Genomic DNA, 13627 nt, shown 5'->3' with positions numbered 1-13627 from the left:
AGGTCTCCTGCCTGGCCATGGCTGGCTGTGGAGAGGATATCCACCACAGGGACATAGTATAAACAGCCCATCTATATGAATGAATTAAGAAAAACTGCCTGGCCAGGAAACTTCAGGAGTAGCATCTGTAAAGGTAAGTATAAGGCACGGGAAAGGAAGAGAGGGAATGGTACAGGGGAAGTGATGGTCATCTAAAGGATAACTGTCCTAAAAGTACTATTATCCTTTTACAAACCCACATTTTGGATCATGCTCATGACTTGTAATGACATACTTCATACTGTGACATTTGCATTAATATTTGTGCCCCTTCATTTGTTATGTGAGTAATTAAAATATTTATGATTAAGTGGGAATAGGAAAATCTGGAAAGCAGCTATTAGAGTATGTCCTGTATGGTAACCACACTCTAATCTTTTAAACTTTTGCTTCCGACTTTACAAGTGCATCAGTCATATGGTCCTCTTTAGTAGTAGAAATATGATTACCAAAAAGAAGCAGTAACTAAGCTAGTTAATGAGTTACTAAAATGTAATTCCAGTGATAACTAGTTATTGGTTAATGTTCTGTTAATGGTTATTGCAAAGAAAAGAAGATGGCAGGAGAATTGAATGATTATTCAAAGCACAAGAAGATGGTATGTAAGATATGCAGCAAAATGAAGGATAATACCTGTGTAGTCAATAACAAATCCTCCGCTGCTAACAGAGGCATCACTGCGAAAAGCAATGAATAGGCTGTTGCTGCTGCTTTCTATCCGATCAGGAAGTTGGGAGCCAAAAAAACTTCCTATCAGTGGGCTCAGTGAGTCTGGTCCATCATAGATGTGCAGAAAATCATAACCAGGTTCCAGATTAAACCTGTAATAAAAGACAAGGAGAGATGCTGTAAAATGATGTCTATTTTAGCTGTCATATTTTTCTTTAACTGAAACCTGCATTCTTCTTCAGTTTGGATAATAGCTTAAAAAGACACTGCCAAGCTTAAAACAATGCAGGTAGAAGACAGAAGAATCAAATATTTGAAATGTTTTCTTAAACTAGCTAGCAACAATTTCCTAGCAGAGCCCCCCCCATGCAAAGTCTCCTCTTCTAGAAGTACAGATTGGCCTCCCATCTGATAGTGCCTGCATAGTTCTGGCTCCAAAGCTACTTGGCTAAAGATGGGCAAATCCCCTAAGTTCCATTTGCAGGGATTTTACCAAATCTTGTTAGAAATTGACTAAACCCCAACTTAGCAGCATATCCCATCGAAGTCTGTTAAAAAAAAAAATGAGAAAGGCCAAATTTTCAAACACATGTGAGGGATGTCTTAAAGCTGTACTCAGTATTTTAGAACCATAATGGTTGGAAGGGACATTTTCTATAACAATGCAGTTTGGCAGCATATTTTTTATTAAGAAATTTCAGACAACAGCAAAACCCTAATCTACTTTCAAAATAGTAATATCAGTTAAAAAAAAAAACGTTTTTTCAGGTGGCTTGACTGGAAGAAGTAGTAGCCCAAAATACTGTAATTTTTTTGTCAGAAAAAAGCTGGCATTGCTGTACCCTATTCCTCCCCTTCCTTTAATCTCACCAGTACACTTGAAACTGGCTACAAATGGATCTAGATGAATTATTTAAGCACTCCATTCCAAGCAGGGTTGTGAACCATCCAAAGATTCATGGGCAGTTTTGTAAAAATCTGGGATTTTTACAGCTGCATGTCTGTTACGGACATAAAGGGGTTACATACATAGTTACATAGTTACATAGTAGGTGAGGTTGAATAAAGACAATAGTCCATCCAGTTCAACCTGTGTAGGTGTGTGTGGCTGTAATCATCTCACATAGCCCTGAATGTTCTGATCCTTGAGATGTACTGTACGTCTAAGGGTTGATTTACTGAAGGCAAAGAGACACTTTGCAAGTTCAGTTGCACCCTGCAAGTGCAGTTTCTCCAGAACTTAGTAAATAAGGTAAAGCTTCTCTTTGCCAAGAATAAGAAAAAGTGTACAAACACTGCGGAACGGTGTAGCCAGGGGTGGTGCCAGGAGATGCATGGGTCAAATGTTCCATCCATCTTACACCACAATATGGGCTTTTTCCCTCATATACAGATACTGTACAGAGCCATATTACTTTACATTACTTTATTTAATTGGCCAGCTATATGCAGAATGTGAGTACACCCTTCACATTTTTTAAAATATTTTATTATATCTTTTCATGTGACAACCCCTTAAGAAATCACATTTTGCTACAATGTAAAGTAGTGAGTGTACAGCCTCTATAACAGTGTATATTTGCTGCCCCCTCAATATAACTCAACACACAGCCATTAATATCTAAACCGCTGGCAACAAAAGTGAGTACACCCCTAAGTAGAAATGTCAAAATTGGGATCAAAGTGTCAATATTTTGTATGGCCACCATTATTTTCAAGCACTGTCTTAGGGCATGGAGTTCACCAGAGCTTCACAGGTTGCCACTTGAGTCTTCTCCCACTCCTCCATGATGACATCATGGAGCTGGTGGAGGTTAGAGACGTTGCGCTCCTTCACCTTCCATTTGAGGATGCCCTACAGATGCTCAATAGGGTTTAGGTCTAGAGACATGCTTGGCCAGTCCATCATCTTTACCCTCAGCTTCTTTAGCAAGGCAGAATAAACGTGAGCAGTGAGCGCTGATCCATCGATCCAGGTCGGTGTAGTGTTGTTTTCTTTAGCAAGGCAGTGGTCGTCTTGGAGGTGTGTTTAGGGTCATTATCATGCGGGAATACTGCTCTGCGGCCCAGTCTCTGAAGGGAGGGGATCATGCTCTGCTTCTGTATGTCACAGTACATGTTGGCATTCATGGTTCCCTCAATAAACGGTAGCTCCCCATTGCCAGCAGCACTCATGCAGTCCCAGACCATGACACTCCCACCACCATGTTTGACTGTGGGCAAGACACACTTGTCTTTGCACTCCTCGCCTGGCTTCCGCCACACTGGCTTGACACTATCTGCACCAAATACGTTTATCTTGGTCTCATCAGACCACAGGACATGGTTCCAGTAATCCATGTCCTTAGTCTGCTTGTCGAATCCAGCTTTGTTCGGGACTCCAACCAGCTGGCGGATTTGCCGGCTGGTTGCTCGGGTCTCCCGGTAGGATGGGAGACCTGGGCAGAGCCGCAGAAGGCAATGGGAGGGGGGGGGCGTCCCCTCCTGCTCGCTGGGGTAACGACTGGGGTAACGACAGCCGCATCGGCCCTCACCACCTGAGAGCCGGCCGCCGGCTCTAAAAAATGGTACCGGGATGATGCCTCTAGCTGCAGGCATCACCCCGGTACAACCACTTCTTGCAGCCAACGTAGAGCTACGTCGATTTGCAGGAAGTGGTTAAGAAGGCTTTACTGCGCTTTACTGTAAATTAGTGAAGTTTTTTTATTTCCATTTAGCCCACCATCACCTAACGGAGCTGGTCATATTTTCTCTCCTTATCAAACTGGGTCACTTAAAACCCTCCTCTCCTCTTCAGTACAAATCACCTTTCCTTAGTACCTCACCACTTAATTTATCTGTCAAGAGTAAAGTCAAATATCAGCGTTTTTGGTATTGGTAAGCTTAACTTACTTCCCTGCTTCAGGGAAACTTACTTCCCTGCTTCTACATTTCTAGCATCTCTTTAATAGGACAACACTGTCAAATGAAGGAAAGATTCCTTAGCCCTGTGAAAGCTCCAATTAGTCAGTGTGGAGCTCATCAGAGCTTCCTCTGGTTCTGGTGGCTCAACAGAGTGACACAGGAGCAAGGAAAGGTGTTTCTATGCTGTCCATGAGAAGGATGGGCTAGGTGATGCTATTGCTGATTTCTTGTTTCTTACCTGCTAACTTGATCCAATGGCTTCAATACTTATCTGAGTCACTTATCTGGAACAATCATGCAGTATAGAGCACCACCTTCACCCTGACTTTCCTGAACTGCATGCTTATGTAAGGTCAGAGATTTAGAATATTGCAATCAAAGCCAGGCATTTAGCATTTTCAGAAAGAGACCATACAGCCTCTGTGTTGCTTATAGCACATGCTTCCTTTATTACACTGCTGGAATGTTTGACAAAATATATATCTTACTTAATTTTTTGCAAATAATGCCATATATTTGCAAAAGATCCACCTGTATTAACTTGTAAAACCATGAATTACCTGTAAAATATATAATTTAGTTAACAATACATCCCACCGTGTTATTATTGTGACTATTTGGGTAGATTTGTCTTGTTTCAATGATTTGCTGCTGTCATAAACCTGGAACAAATTGCATAGGAATGAATTGTACTGTATGATAGGAAAAAACTCTAGAGGATAACAAAACACATGGGTAATGCACGAAGGCTCTGTAAATGTAATTAGAAAGCCCCTCTTAAAGCCAATGAAAAAGTAGATGACCTCCCTATAGCTGGAGTGACCCAGCATTTCTTAATTTGTCATGCTACACATCACAAAGCTCCCTAGCCACTACAAGTTAAAAATCTAATAGAAGCTCAGATATATGTGTCTGTCCCCCGGGGACCTTATTATCAGTGGCGATCCTTTCTCCACCTTATAAAAGCAAATGACTTCATTAACAAGTCCTGTCCAACACTTAATGGCAAGAAAGACATTAGCAAGATACATTAAAGCCGATCTCATAGCTAGTCTGCTAGGCTGATATAAGGCTTTGCAAAAAATACACTAATTAGAGACCATTTCTGGCTGAAAGACGAAGGCAGAATATTATTGGAGAAATACTTTCTGGAGTTTCTAAACTCCACACAGCAGAAAGTAAATATACTTTATTTTTACTACGTTTTTAAGTAGGCTTTCAGTTAGGCTAGCCTAACAAATAAGGGCTTGCCAACCTAGAAAAAAACTAATGTTTTAACAAGTGCGTTTCCTTTATGGAATTTAAACTATAGAAGCTTTTGAGCCCAGGATCCAGAAAAACTTGCGCTATAGACACATGAGTATTTGTCTTCGTTGACGTGTTTTGCAATAGATTATTCAGTTGACAAAAAAAAACAACTGTGACTCTAGGAGTGTGCTTATATTTAAGACAACGGTTCTTAAATTTGTTTTCCTGTTTGCGTCCTTTTAAACGAGTCAGCCTGTTCTCATATCCCTCCACCAATCTTACGAAAGAACAATACCATTTACACAGGTATCTCCGAGGGCAGAATGTGATGGAGTGACAAACATATCATTGAGAGTGCTTACAAATATTGAGACAAGTAACACAATCTAACACGTTTTTTCTAAGTAAAACACACATAGAAAATCACACTTCTAGCTACAGGCCTACCTAACACTGGAAGAACGGGGATACTTCTGACAGACCTCTTGTAACAACCCCCTTCTCCATGGTAGCTCTAGTCTGAGCACCCTTTAAGCACATACAGTACTTGTACTCTTCTATTGGCACCTGCTGTCTCTCAATTCTCCACCTCCAAAAGATGAACCATGTTCCAGGACACCATATTACCACCCCTAAAAGACATATCTCACACCTCATTTAAGGATCCCTGTTTTTTTTTTTTTTTTTTAACAATATATTAGTTATTATTAGTTTTCAAAAGCAAACAAAAGAGAAAAATACCTATGCAACAGGCAATGGCTCTGAACAAATTCACAGGTATACATAACAAAGCCATAACATGTAAAAAAGAGATAGTGCCGTTATGTTATGTTATCTCCGTACAACATGGGATTAAAAGTCACAGAAAGGCGGGCTGGCTGGGTCCGCACCACCCACCCCCCGCACCCCATCTGGGTACAAGCTGTGCAGGAGATGGGAAGGCGCACTCCCCCGCCGATACCCATGAAGGCATGTTAAGGATGCATTTAACACAGTTTAGTAAGATTTTTAAAGGCAGCCACGTAGTCCAGCGATCGTCAAAGGATTTGCATGTCCCTTGATTGATAGCTAGTAGACGCTCAAAGATATAGTTGCGGTTCACTAAGATCTTAACATCAGATACGTTTAGAGAGTTCTGGGATCCCCAGATTTTGAGAATGTTGTTACGTGTTGCCAGCAGAATATGGCATACCACCTGTCTCACTTGCGGTGGGAATTGGTTTAGTCCCAGATTGAATAGCGCTAAGCCCATTTCGGGTGAATTGATTATGCCTGTGAGGGAGGATATTGTTTGGAAAATCTTATTCCAGTAGCTAGACAAATTTGGGCACCCCCACATAATGTGTGGGAGAGTGCCAATCTGCCCGCATTGATGCCTACAAACCGCAGAGTTTTGAGGTGAGAATTTAGACAATTTATACGGTGAATAATGCCATATGTGTAGGAGTTTAAGCATCATTTCCCAGTGGCCAGTGCATTTGGAAAAGCGATAGTGAGACCGGATCGCTAGTTGCCATTCTGCCCAGGTGTAAGTGGTGCCAAGGTCTGCTTCCCATTTAAGTATTGGTACGGACTTAAAAGGTTTAGATTTATACTGCAAAAAGTTAAAAAAGAGGGAGATGCCCCCTTTGGTCTGGGCCCCCCTAGTGAAGAATTTCCATGCTGCCGAAGGGATGTGTAAGGAGGGTATAGGGTTTGCAGAGAGGAATTGTGAAATGCGGTGACAGGAGAATTATAGAGGTGGTGGCAAGGAGAATATGGTTCTCATGTCCATCCAAGGGCGGGACTTATCTTTATCTAAGAAGTCTTGTACATAAACAATGCCATGTGCTAGAAGTGGTTTAGGAATGGTATCCTAGAGGATAAAGCCTGAACCGGGATTGGCGGGGTGGCTATGGAGGGTTCATCTACAGAGTTACGGAGAAGGTGGCACCATGCAAGTATGGATGCTCTTACAGTTGGGGAGAGGGATTTCCCTAGGCCTCAACGAGTCCATGTACAGGAGGGATGTCAAGTCTGGGGTCTCTGTCATTACCTCTTCCAGAGATGCCCAGCGCGGTCTGTCTTGTGTGTGGAACCAGTGTTGCAATTGATCCAGGATCCCTGCCCATTTGTAATTGTTGAGGTCAGGGAGACCCATCCCTCCTACAGATTTATGAGCTATGAGGAATTTGTGTGCACATCTTGTTTTTTTGTGTGTCCACAGAAATTTGAATCAATAACTCATAAGCAGGTTAACGTACTGTTGTGGGAGCGGCACAGGGAGCACTCTAAAATGGTATAAAATTTGTGGGAGGATGGAAATTTTGTATGCCGCCAGTCTACCAGTCCAGGATAGGTCTTTTGTGGACCATGATGTCAATTGGGTATGAATGTCGCGGATCAGGGGTTCATAATTAGCTCATGCTAGGGTCCCAAGGTTTGAGGTTAGAGTAATACCTAGATAGGGGATGCTATCCTTGGCCCAGGTAAAGGGTAGGGTGCGTTGGAGGAGGGTTAAAGTCACAGGGTCCACCCCTATGTTCAAGATGAAGGATTTAGAAAAGTTTACTTTATAGAAGGAGATGGAACCGAAGAGTTGCAGTGTTTGTAGATGTGTTTGTAGAACTTGAGAAAGTAAGCTTTTCGGTTCAATCAGGAAGAGAATCACTTCGTCATGAGGTTGACCACATGATTCTCAGCTCCCACCTGGAACCCCGGGATTTGAGAGTGTTGGCGGATTGTCTCCACAAGCGGTTCAATCATTAGATTGAAAATAGTGGGTGCCATTAGAAATCTGGAAGGGCTTGGAAAGGAGACCCGACTTGTACACCTGGGCAGATGGGCAAGAATATAGAGTCATGATGGCCGATTTGATAGCCCCCTGAAAGCCAAATCTGGTCAGAACTTCTGAATATAGCACCATTACTCCATATCGAACGCCTTCTTTTCGTCGATGGACAACAGCAGAGAAATACACAATGTTAACAGGCGCTTGATCACATATTGAACCAAAAGTCCATGGAGTTAAAAGTCATTAAAGGCACAGGGGGAGAAAAAGTCCACCATGTAGGGCAGCCATCCAGAAACCAAAAGCCAGGGGTTCCACAGGGCTAAAACAAAGACAGACAGAGGCGCCTCTAAGTGTAGACTTTATGCAACAGGTTTAATGAATAAAATTATGCACTCACGTTAGTAAGCATATATTCATGCCCATAAAACAAGGTTCCAGTGTGGAGAAGTGTACATCATCCAGTCATGGACATCCGTCCTGCTGGAGCTGCTGGAACAGCAGAGAAGGCGTTCGGCTGACCCCAGCATGGTGAATCAGGTTAAGAATCCGTCAGATGGCATCGGAAGGCTGCCTTCCTCTCACAAAGCCCAGTTGGTCATGTTTTATTAAAGAGGGGATAATAGTAGCTAATCTAGTCACCAAAAGTTTGGTGTAAATTTTCACATCTGAATTAAAGCGGAGTTCCGGCCACAAAATAGTCGATTTTGGGCCATCCGCCTTCCTATTTGAAACCTCAAAAAGAAATGGGAAGTTACAATTTTTTTTTTTTTTTACTCACCTTGTAATTGCAGAAAAAAAATACTCACCTTTCTTCCACTTCCTCCCTCGGGCGCGCGGCCCGCGCCGTCACTTCTGCTTTGCAATGATTCCTGGGAGCTGAACATCATCGCTCCCAGGAATCAATGCGCCTGCACCGGCCCCGACGTCAGTTCCAGTTCAGGCGCATCATACCTTGCTAAACAGCTTCTGGGCATGCCCAGAAGCTGTGCAGGGATGGCGCTGCGGCCCCGGAAGTGACGGCGGGGCTGGCGCAGTGCATCGTGGGACCGAAGACGACGGAAGAGGACGCAGAAGAGGATCGCGCTGGCTTCAAGCTGCCCACACCTGAGATGGCAGCGCTGGAGAAGAAATTTTAAAATTGACTATTTCTTCTTAAAGGTAAGTGTGAACCGGGACAGATCAGAGGCTAGCCATTGTGGAATGTACTAGCCCTGACTGTCCCGGGGGTATGTTCATTGGATTTTTTTTTTCGTGGCTGTAACTCTGCTTTAAGGAGGGAAATGGGCTTAAAATTGGCTGGGGTGGTAGGTTCTTTCCCAGGTTTGGGAAGCTTGAACACATAGGCCTGTAGCATTTCTCTGGGGAAAGTGGAGGAGGCAGCTGCCCGGTTGTACACAAGGGGCAAATAGGGCAACAATGGTTGCAACATAGACTTAAAGTATTTATTGGGTAGCTCATCTGGGGCCGGAGATTTGCCGTTCAGAAGAGACGCTATAATTCTGCTCACCTCTCGTTCAGTGATAGGGGCATTAAGTGTGAGCAGTTGAGCTTCAGTGAGTGTTGGCAGGTTCAACCTATCTAGGAAGGCGAGGATCATTTCCTCTGTTAGTTGGACGGTATGAGTATCATGTTTTAGGTTGTATAAGTCACTGTAGTAATCAGCGAATTTGTCAGCGATTGCCTGAGGGTTGAGAATTTTGTCTTTTGAGATGGGGTGGATCAAATGCCCAATTTTTGTTTTGGTCCTGGCGGTCTTCAGGCTGCTGGCCAAATATTTCCCTGTCCTATTGGCATTGGCGTATGTTTGGAGTTTAAGCCGTCTGAGGTGAATGTCGTATTTCTGCAGTAACAAGAGACAAGTTTGTGCAGGGTGTCCGGCATCACTGGGGATGGCGCCGTTTTGTTTTGCTGCACCAGGGAGTGTATGTCTCCAAGGATGGAATCTAGGCGATAATTATAGCATCTCTTCGACCTGGCCCCCTGTTGCAGTAGAATCCCCCGGATAAATGCCTTCTGGCATTCCATAGCAAAAATACATTGAAAGTGGACGGCACATGGAGAGCAAAGAACTCAGAAAGTTTATCGGTTATTACTGTAGCACTGTCTGGGTCTTAAAGAAGTCTGGTGTTGCACTTCCATACCGGGGTTTTGACTGTCGCTACATCTTCCAATATGGCTATCAGTATGGGTGCATGGTTAGACCATGTGATGTCAAGGATGTCTGAACAGGATATCCATTGTAGGAGCCACTTGTCAGAGAGAAAAAGGTCTATGCGGGAATAAGATCTATGCCGTGGAGAAAAAAACGTGTAGTTGCGCTCGTTGAAATGTTGGCAATGCCAGATGTCGTAGAGGTACTCTTTGTGGAGCAAATCGTGCAAATAGGGGCCAAGTCTGGACCCAACTTTAGAGGAGTCCAGGACTGGATCAGGTACCGCGTTGAAGTCCCCGCATATAAGAACTTGGCCGTATTTAACTTGGCTCACATTCTTAAAGAGCATTTTCTGGAAACGGGACTGGTGAGAGTTGGGGGCATACACAGACACAATGGTATAGGGTCGGGAGTTCAGGTCACATGTCAGGATAATGTAGCGGCCATTTCTATCCAATAAGGATTGCTTAAGCAAAAAGTGGACAGTATCTCTTACAGAAAGGAGCACTCCTCTTGCTTTCTTGTCTGAGCTGGACAGAAAAAGATGAGGAAAGCTGGGGTGGGAGCAGCAAGGGGTCTTATAAATATCAAAGTGGGTCTCCTGCGCACAGAGTACGTCCGCATTGTGCGTAAGGGCTTCTCTTCATAATGAGCGTTTTTTAGCTGGGTGGTTGAACCCTTTAGTGTTCAGAGATAAGCAGGTAATAGTCATGGTAGGAACATGTATAAGAAGTGTGCAGGGAAACGTAGGAACTTACGCGACCATGTGTGGACAACAGTCAGTTGATACCGTGGCAGTCCAGTGGTAAGGTGGGAGTGATATCCGGCGATGCTTGTGCTGGAAACTTTTCGTGATCCAGTAAACAGACGGTGGCACTGTTGCGAGACCTGTGAAGAAAGCAAAAACGAGGGGGAAAAAAGAGGGATAAAAAAAAGAACCACGAGCGGTACCAGGAACATAGCTAATGTCCTTATGGAGCCTGGGGTATAGTGGAATAACCACTGAAGACCAACATGGACTATACGGGCTTTGGCGGTATGTTGCTTTTTCTGCGAAGAGCGTTTACGGGTCACAACTTGCCATTCTTGTTGAGTGTTGACTCTAAGGGCCGCGCAGGCGGAAAACAGATCTGAGGGTTGTTCGGGGATTATTCCCCATTGGCGCAGGAGGTGGATCCCTTCTTCCAGAAAGGAGACATGTGCTGTAGTGCCATTGTGGGTGACCGGGTACTTCCATTTATGCGGAATTTGGTGGTTGCGTAGGGCTTTCGTAATGGTGGCCAAGTTCCGCCGGTGCTGCAGGGTATGGCATGACAGATCAGGCAATATTATGGAGGCATAAGCTGGGGGGTGCTGGTATTGTTTGCGGAATTGTTCCAGCAGTGCTTCTTTGGTCTTAAAGTAGTGGACCCTCAATAAGACATCTCTAGGGATCTCTTTTGCTAAGAATGAAGGTTTGGGGATCCTATGAATCCTGTCCACAGTAAGCTCCAGGTCTGTGGAAGTAGGTAGTATGGCTAGGAACATATATTTTACTGTGGAAGCTGCGACGGTAGAACAGACTCAGCGATACCCCTCAATTTCAGATTGTTTGTACGAGAGCGGTCCTCCAGATCAGTGATCAGCCTTTATCCACATTATGTCATAGCTGTGGGTGCTTTGGGCATCCACTAGGAGTGTTATAGGAGCTGGAATAATCTGTCAGTGCATTTTCCACCTGATCTACTCTGGTCCCCAATTCATGCACTTCCATGCGGCAGTGAGATACTGAGGCCACTAGGGCTTGATGAAGGGAGTCTCTAAGGGAAATAAGCATGTCCCTCAGGACAATATCCGAAATATGCTACCCAGTGGTGGGAAATCTTGCAATAGGGTCTGCTCTGCCCTTAGTGGAAGTTCCTGGTAACAGGGCCTCACTCACCTCCATGTCATGAGACCAAGAATCCCCCTCATGCGATCCTGTGCACGGACGGGACTTGGCGGGACTTCTAATGGAAAGAGTTGATGCCCCAGAAGATGATCCGCTTCTTGTGGGGTCCCTGGAGGATGTAGAGGCAGTGGATGGATCAGGATGGAGGTAGGCCACGGCCGGACCCGCTACTCGCGGGCCGCCGCCATCTTGGGACTGGCACTGTGTGATAATGGGGAAGAAGCCGGTCAGCTTGCGGGGCTGAACCGGTGGCTCCTGCTTGCGGCGCGGCATGTTAGGGTAAGCCCGGTGCTCAGGGGCTATGGATGGCGCAGGATGGATGGCCGTAGGCTCCAGGGAAGGCTGTTAGTCCAGGCGGTCAGGCGAAACTCCTCTCCTACACGTCCATCTTGGAGCTCGGACGCCATGCCCCCCCAAGGATCCCTGTTTTGTTACAATGTCAATAATACAGGAAATCTGCTAAATCTGCTCAAAGAAAACATTTCTAAAAGTATATATTCAGCTTTAATGAGTACTGTATCTAAAGCTAAATTATTAACATTATTTTTTTTTATTGTTGATAGGGCGTGGATTAAAATCCATACTTAGATTATTTTGCTATCTGTATGGGTCACTTAAAACCCTCCTCTTTTGACTTTCTTTCCTATAGACACAACAGGACGAGAGAGGAAATCTCTCACAAACAAGGGGAAATCTTCCTGAAGCAGTTATCACTGGAATAGGTGTCCCCATTAGGGATGATCGAACGGTTCGGGTCGACCATCGGTTCGGCCCGAACATTGGGTGTTCGAGGTTCGGCCGAATTTAGAACTTTTTGCCCAAAAAGTTTGGAATTCGGCAACCAGAACCAACCAAAATGCAATGCTTCAGGAAATGGGCTTTAAAAGCCCGTGATTGGACCAGAACCATTAGCAAAAGCCAATTGAGGGGGCAGGAGAATGCTAGGAATGTGATTGGAGTGACTAGGGGGTCCCTAGACCAATCATTAGTGAATACGCCCCCCAGTATATAAGATCGCCCCCGCCATATTCCTAGCATTGTTATACTGGACATGGAAGAGAGTGGAAGCAGTTCTGTTAATTTTACTTTAAAAGTGTCATTTAGCTATTTATTAGTGTGAGGAAAGGGATATCTAGTGTAGTTAGAGTGCTCCTTTACACTTAAGTTAGCTTCAAAAATTTCGTTTCTGTAGGGAAAGTGTTAAGTGTAAAGGGACCGTAGTGTAGTGTAGGGTTAACTGGCAGTGACTGCTATGGCAGGGTGACAAAACCCTTCCATAGCAGGGTGACCGCTATAGAGAAATGATAATTTCTCTGAGTTGCTTCGGAACTGGAATATGGTTTCTCACCAGCCAAGCATTTTTTATGCTGCAGGGGCTGCCACTGCCAGTGCTTTTTTGAGGACATGTTTGATGTCAGACATGACATCTGAACATGTGTATAGGGGGTATATATACACATATATGTCTGTATATATACCCCTAGACATATATAGGTGTGATAGTAGCAGAAATAAATGCTTGCGTTAATGAAATCATTTACAGTAATATATTTCTGCTACTATCACACCTATATACATATAATTATGTGTGTATATATACCACTATACACAAGTTCAGATGTTTTGCCTGCCTCAAAAGAACCCCAAAAAATGCCAAAAAAACGCTAGCGTAAAAAAAAAAAAATGCCCAGGTGTGTTTTTGCTGGCATTTTTTGGGGGTTTTTGGAGGCAGGCAAAACATCAGAACTTGTGCACAGTACCACTATACACAAGTTCAGATGTTTTTCCTGACTGCAAAGAACCCAAAAAAATGCCTGCTATTAAACCGGCAAGGTGTTACAGCAGCGAAGCCATACTCCTGTGCTGAAAGTTTTCTAATACAAACAATCTTTTTTTCTGGTTCTGGACAAGC

The 13627-nt window shown here is 44.1% G+C and overlaps 1 protein-coding gene across 2 annotated transcripts in view; it reads right to left on the bottom strand.

Annotated features, from left to right (window-relative positions):
• CSMD2 (CUB and Sushi multiple domains 2) overlaps window positions 1-13627 on the bottom strand; it is a 1446274-nt gene that overhangs the window by 238938 nt on the left and 1193709 nt on the right. For both annotated transcript variants that reach the window (XM_082247591.1, XM_082247592.1), the window contains one exon: window positions 673-860. In XM_082247591.1, coding sequence (XP_082103717.1) covers window positions 673-860 — 188 coding nt within the window. The remainder of the gene's footprint in view (window positions 1-672; window positions 861-13627) is intronic.

This window comes from Pelophylax lessonae (assembly GCF_965119305.1).
Source record: "Pelophylax lessonae genome assembly, chromosome: 2".
NCBI lineage: Eukaryota > Metazoa > Chordata > Amphibia > Anura > Ranidae > Pelophylax > Pelophylax lessonae.
The sequence above is the reverse complement of the archived record's forward strand: the minus strand, read 5'-3'. Positions and strand labels throughout refer to the sequence as shown.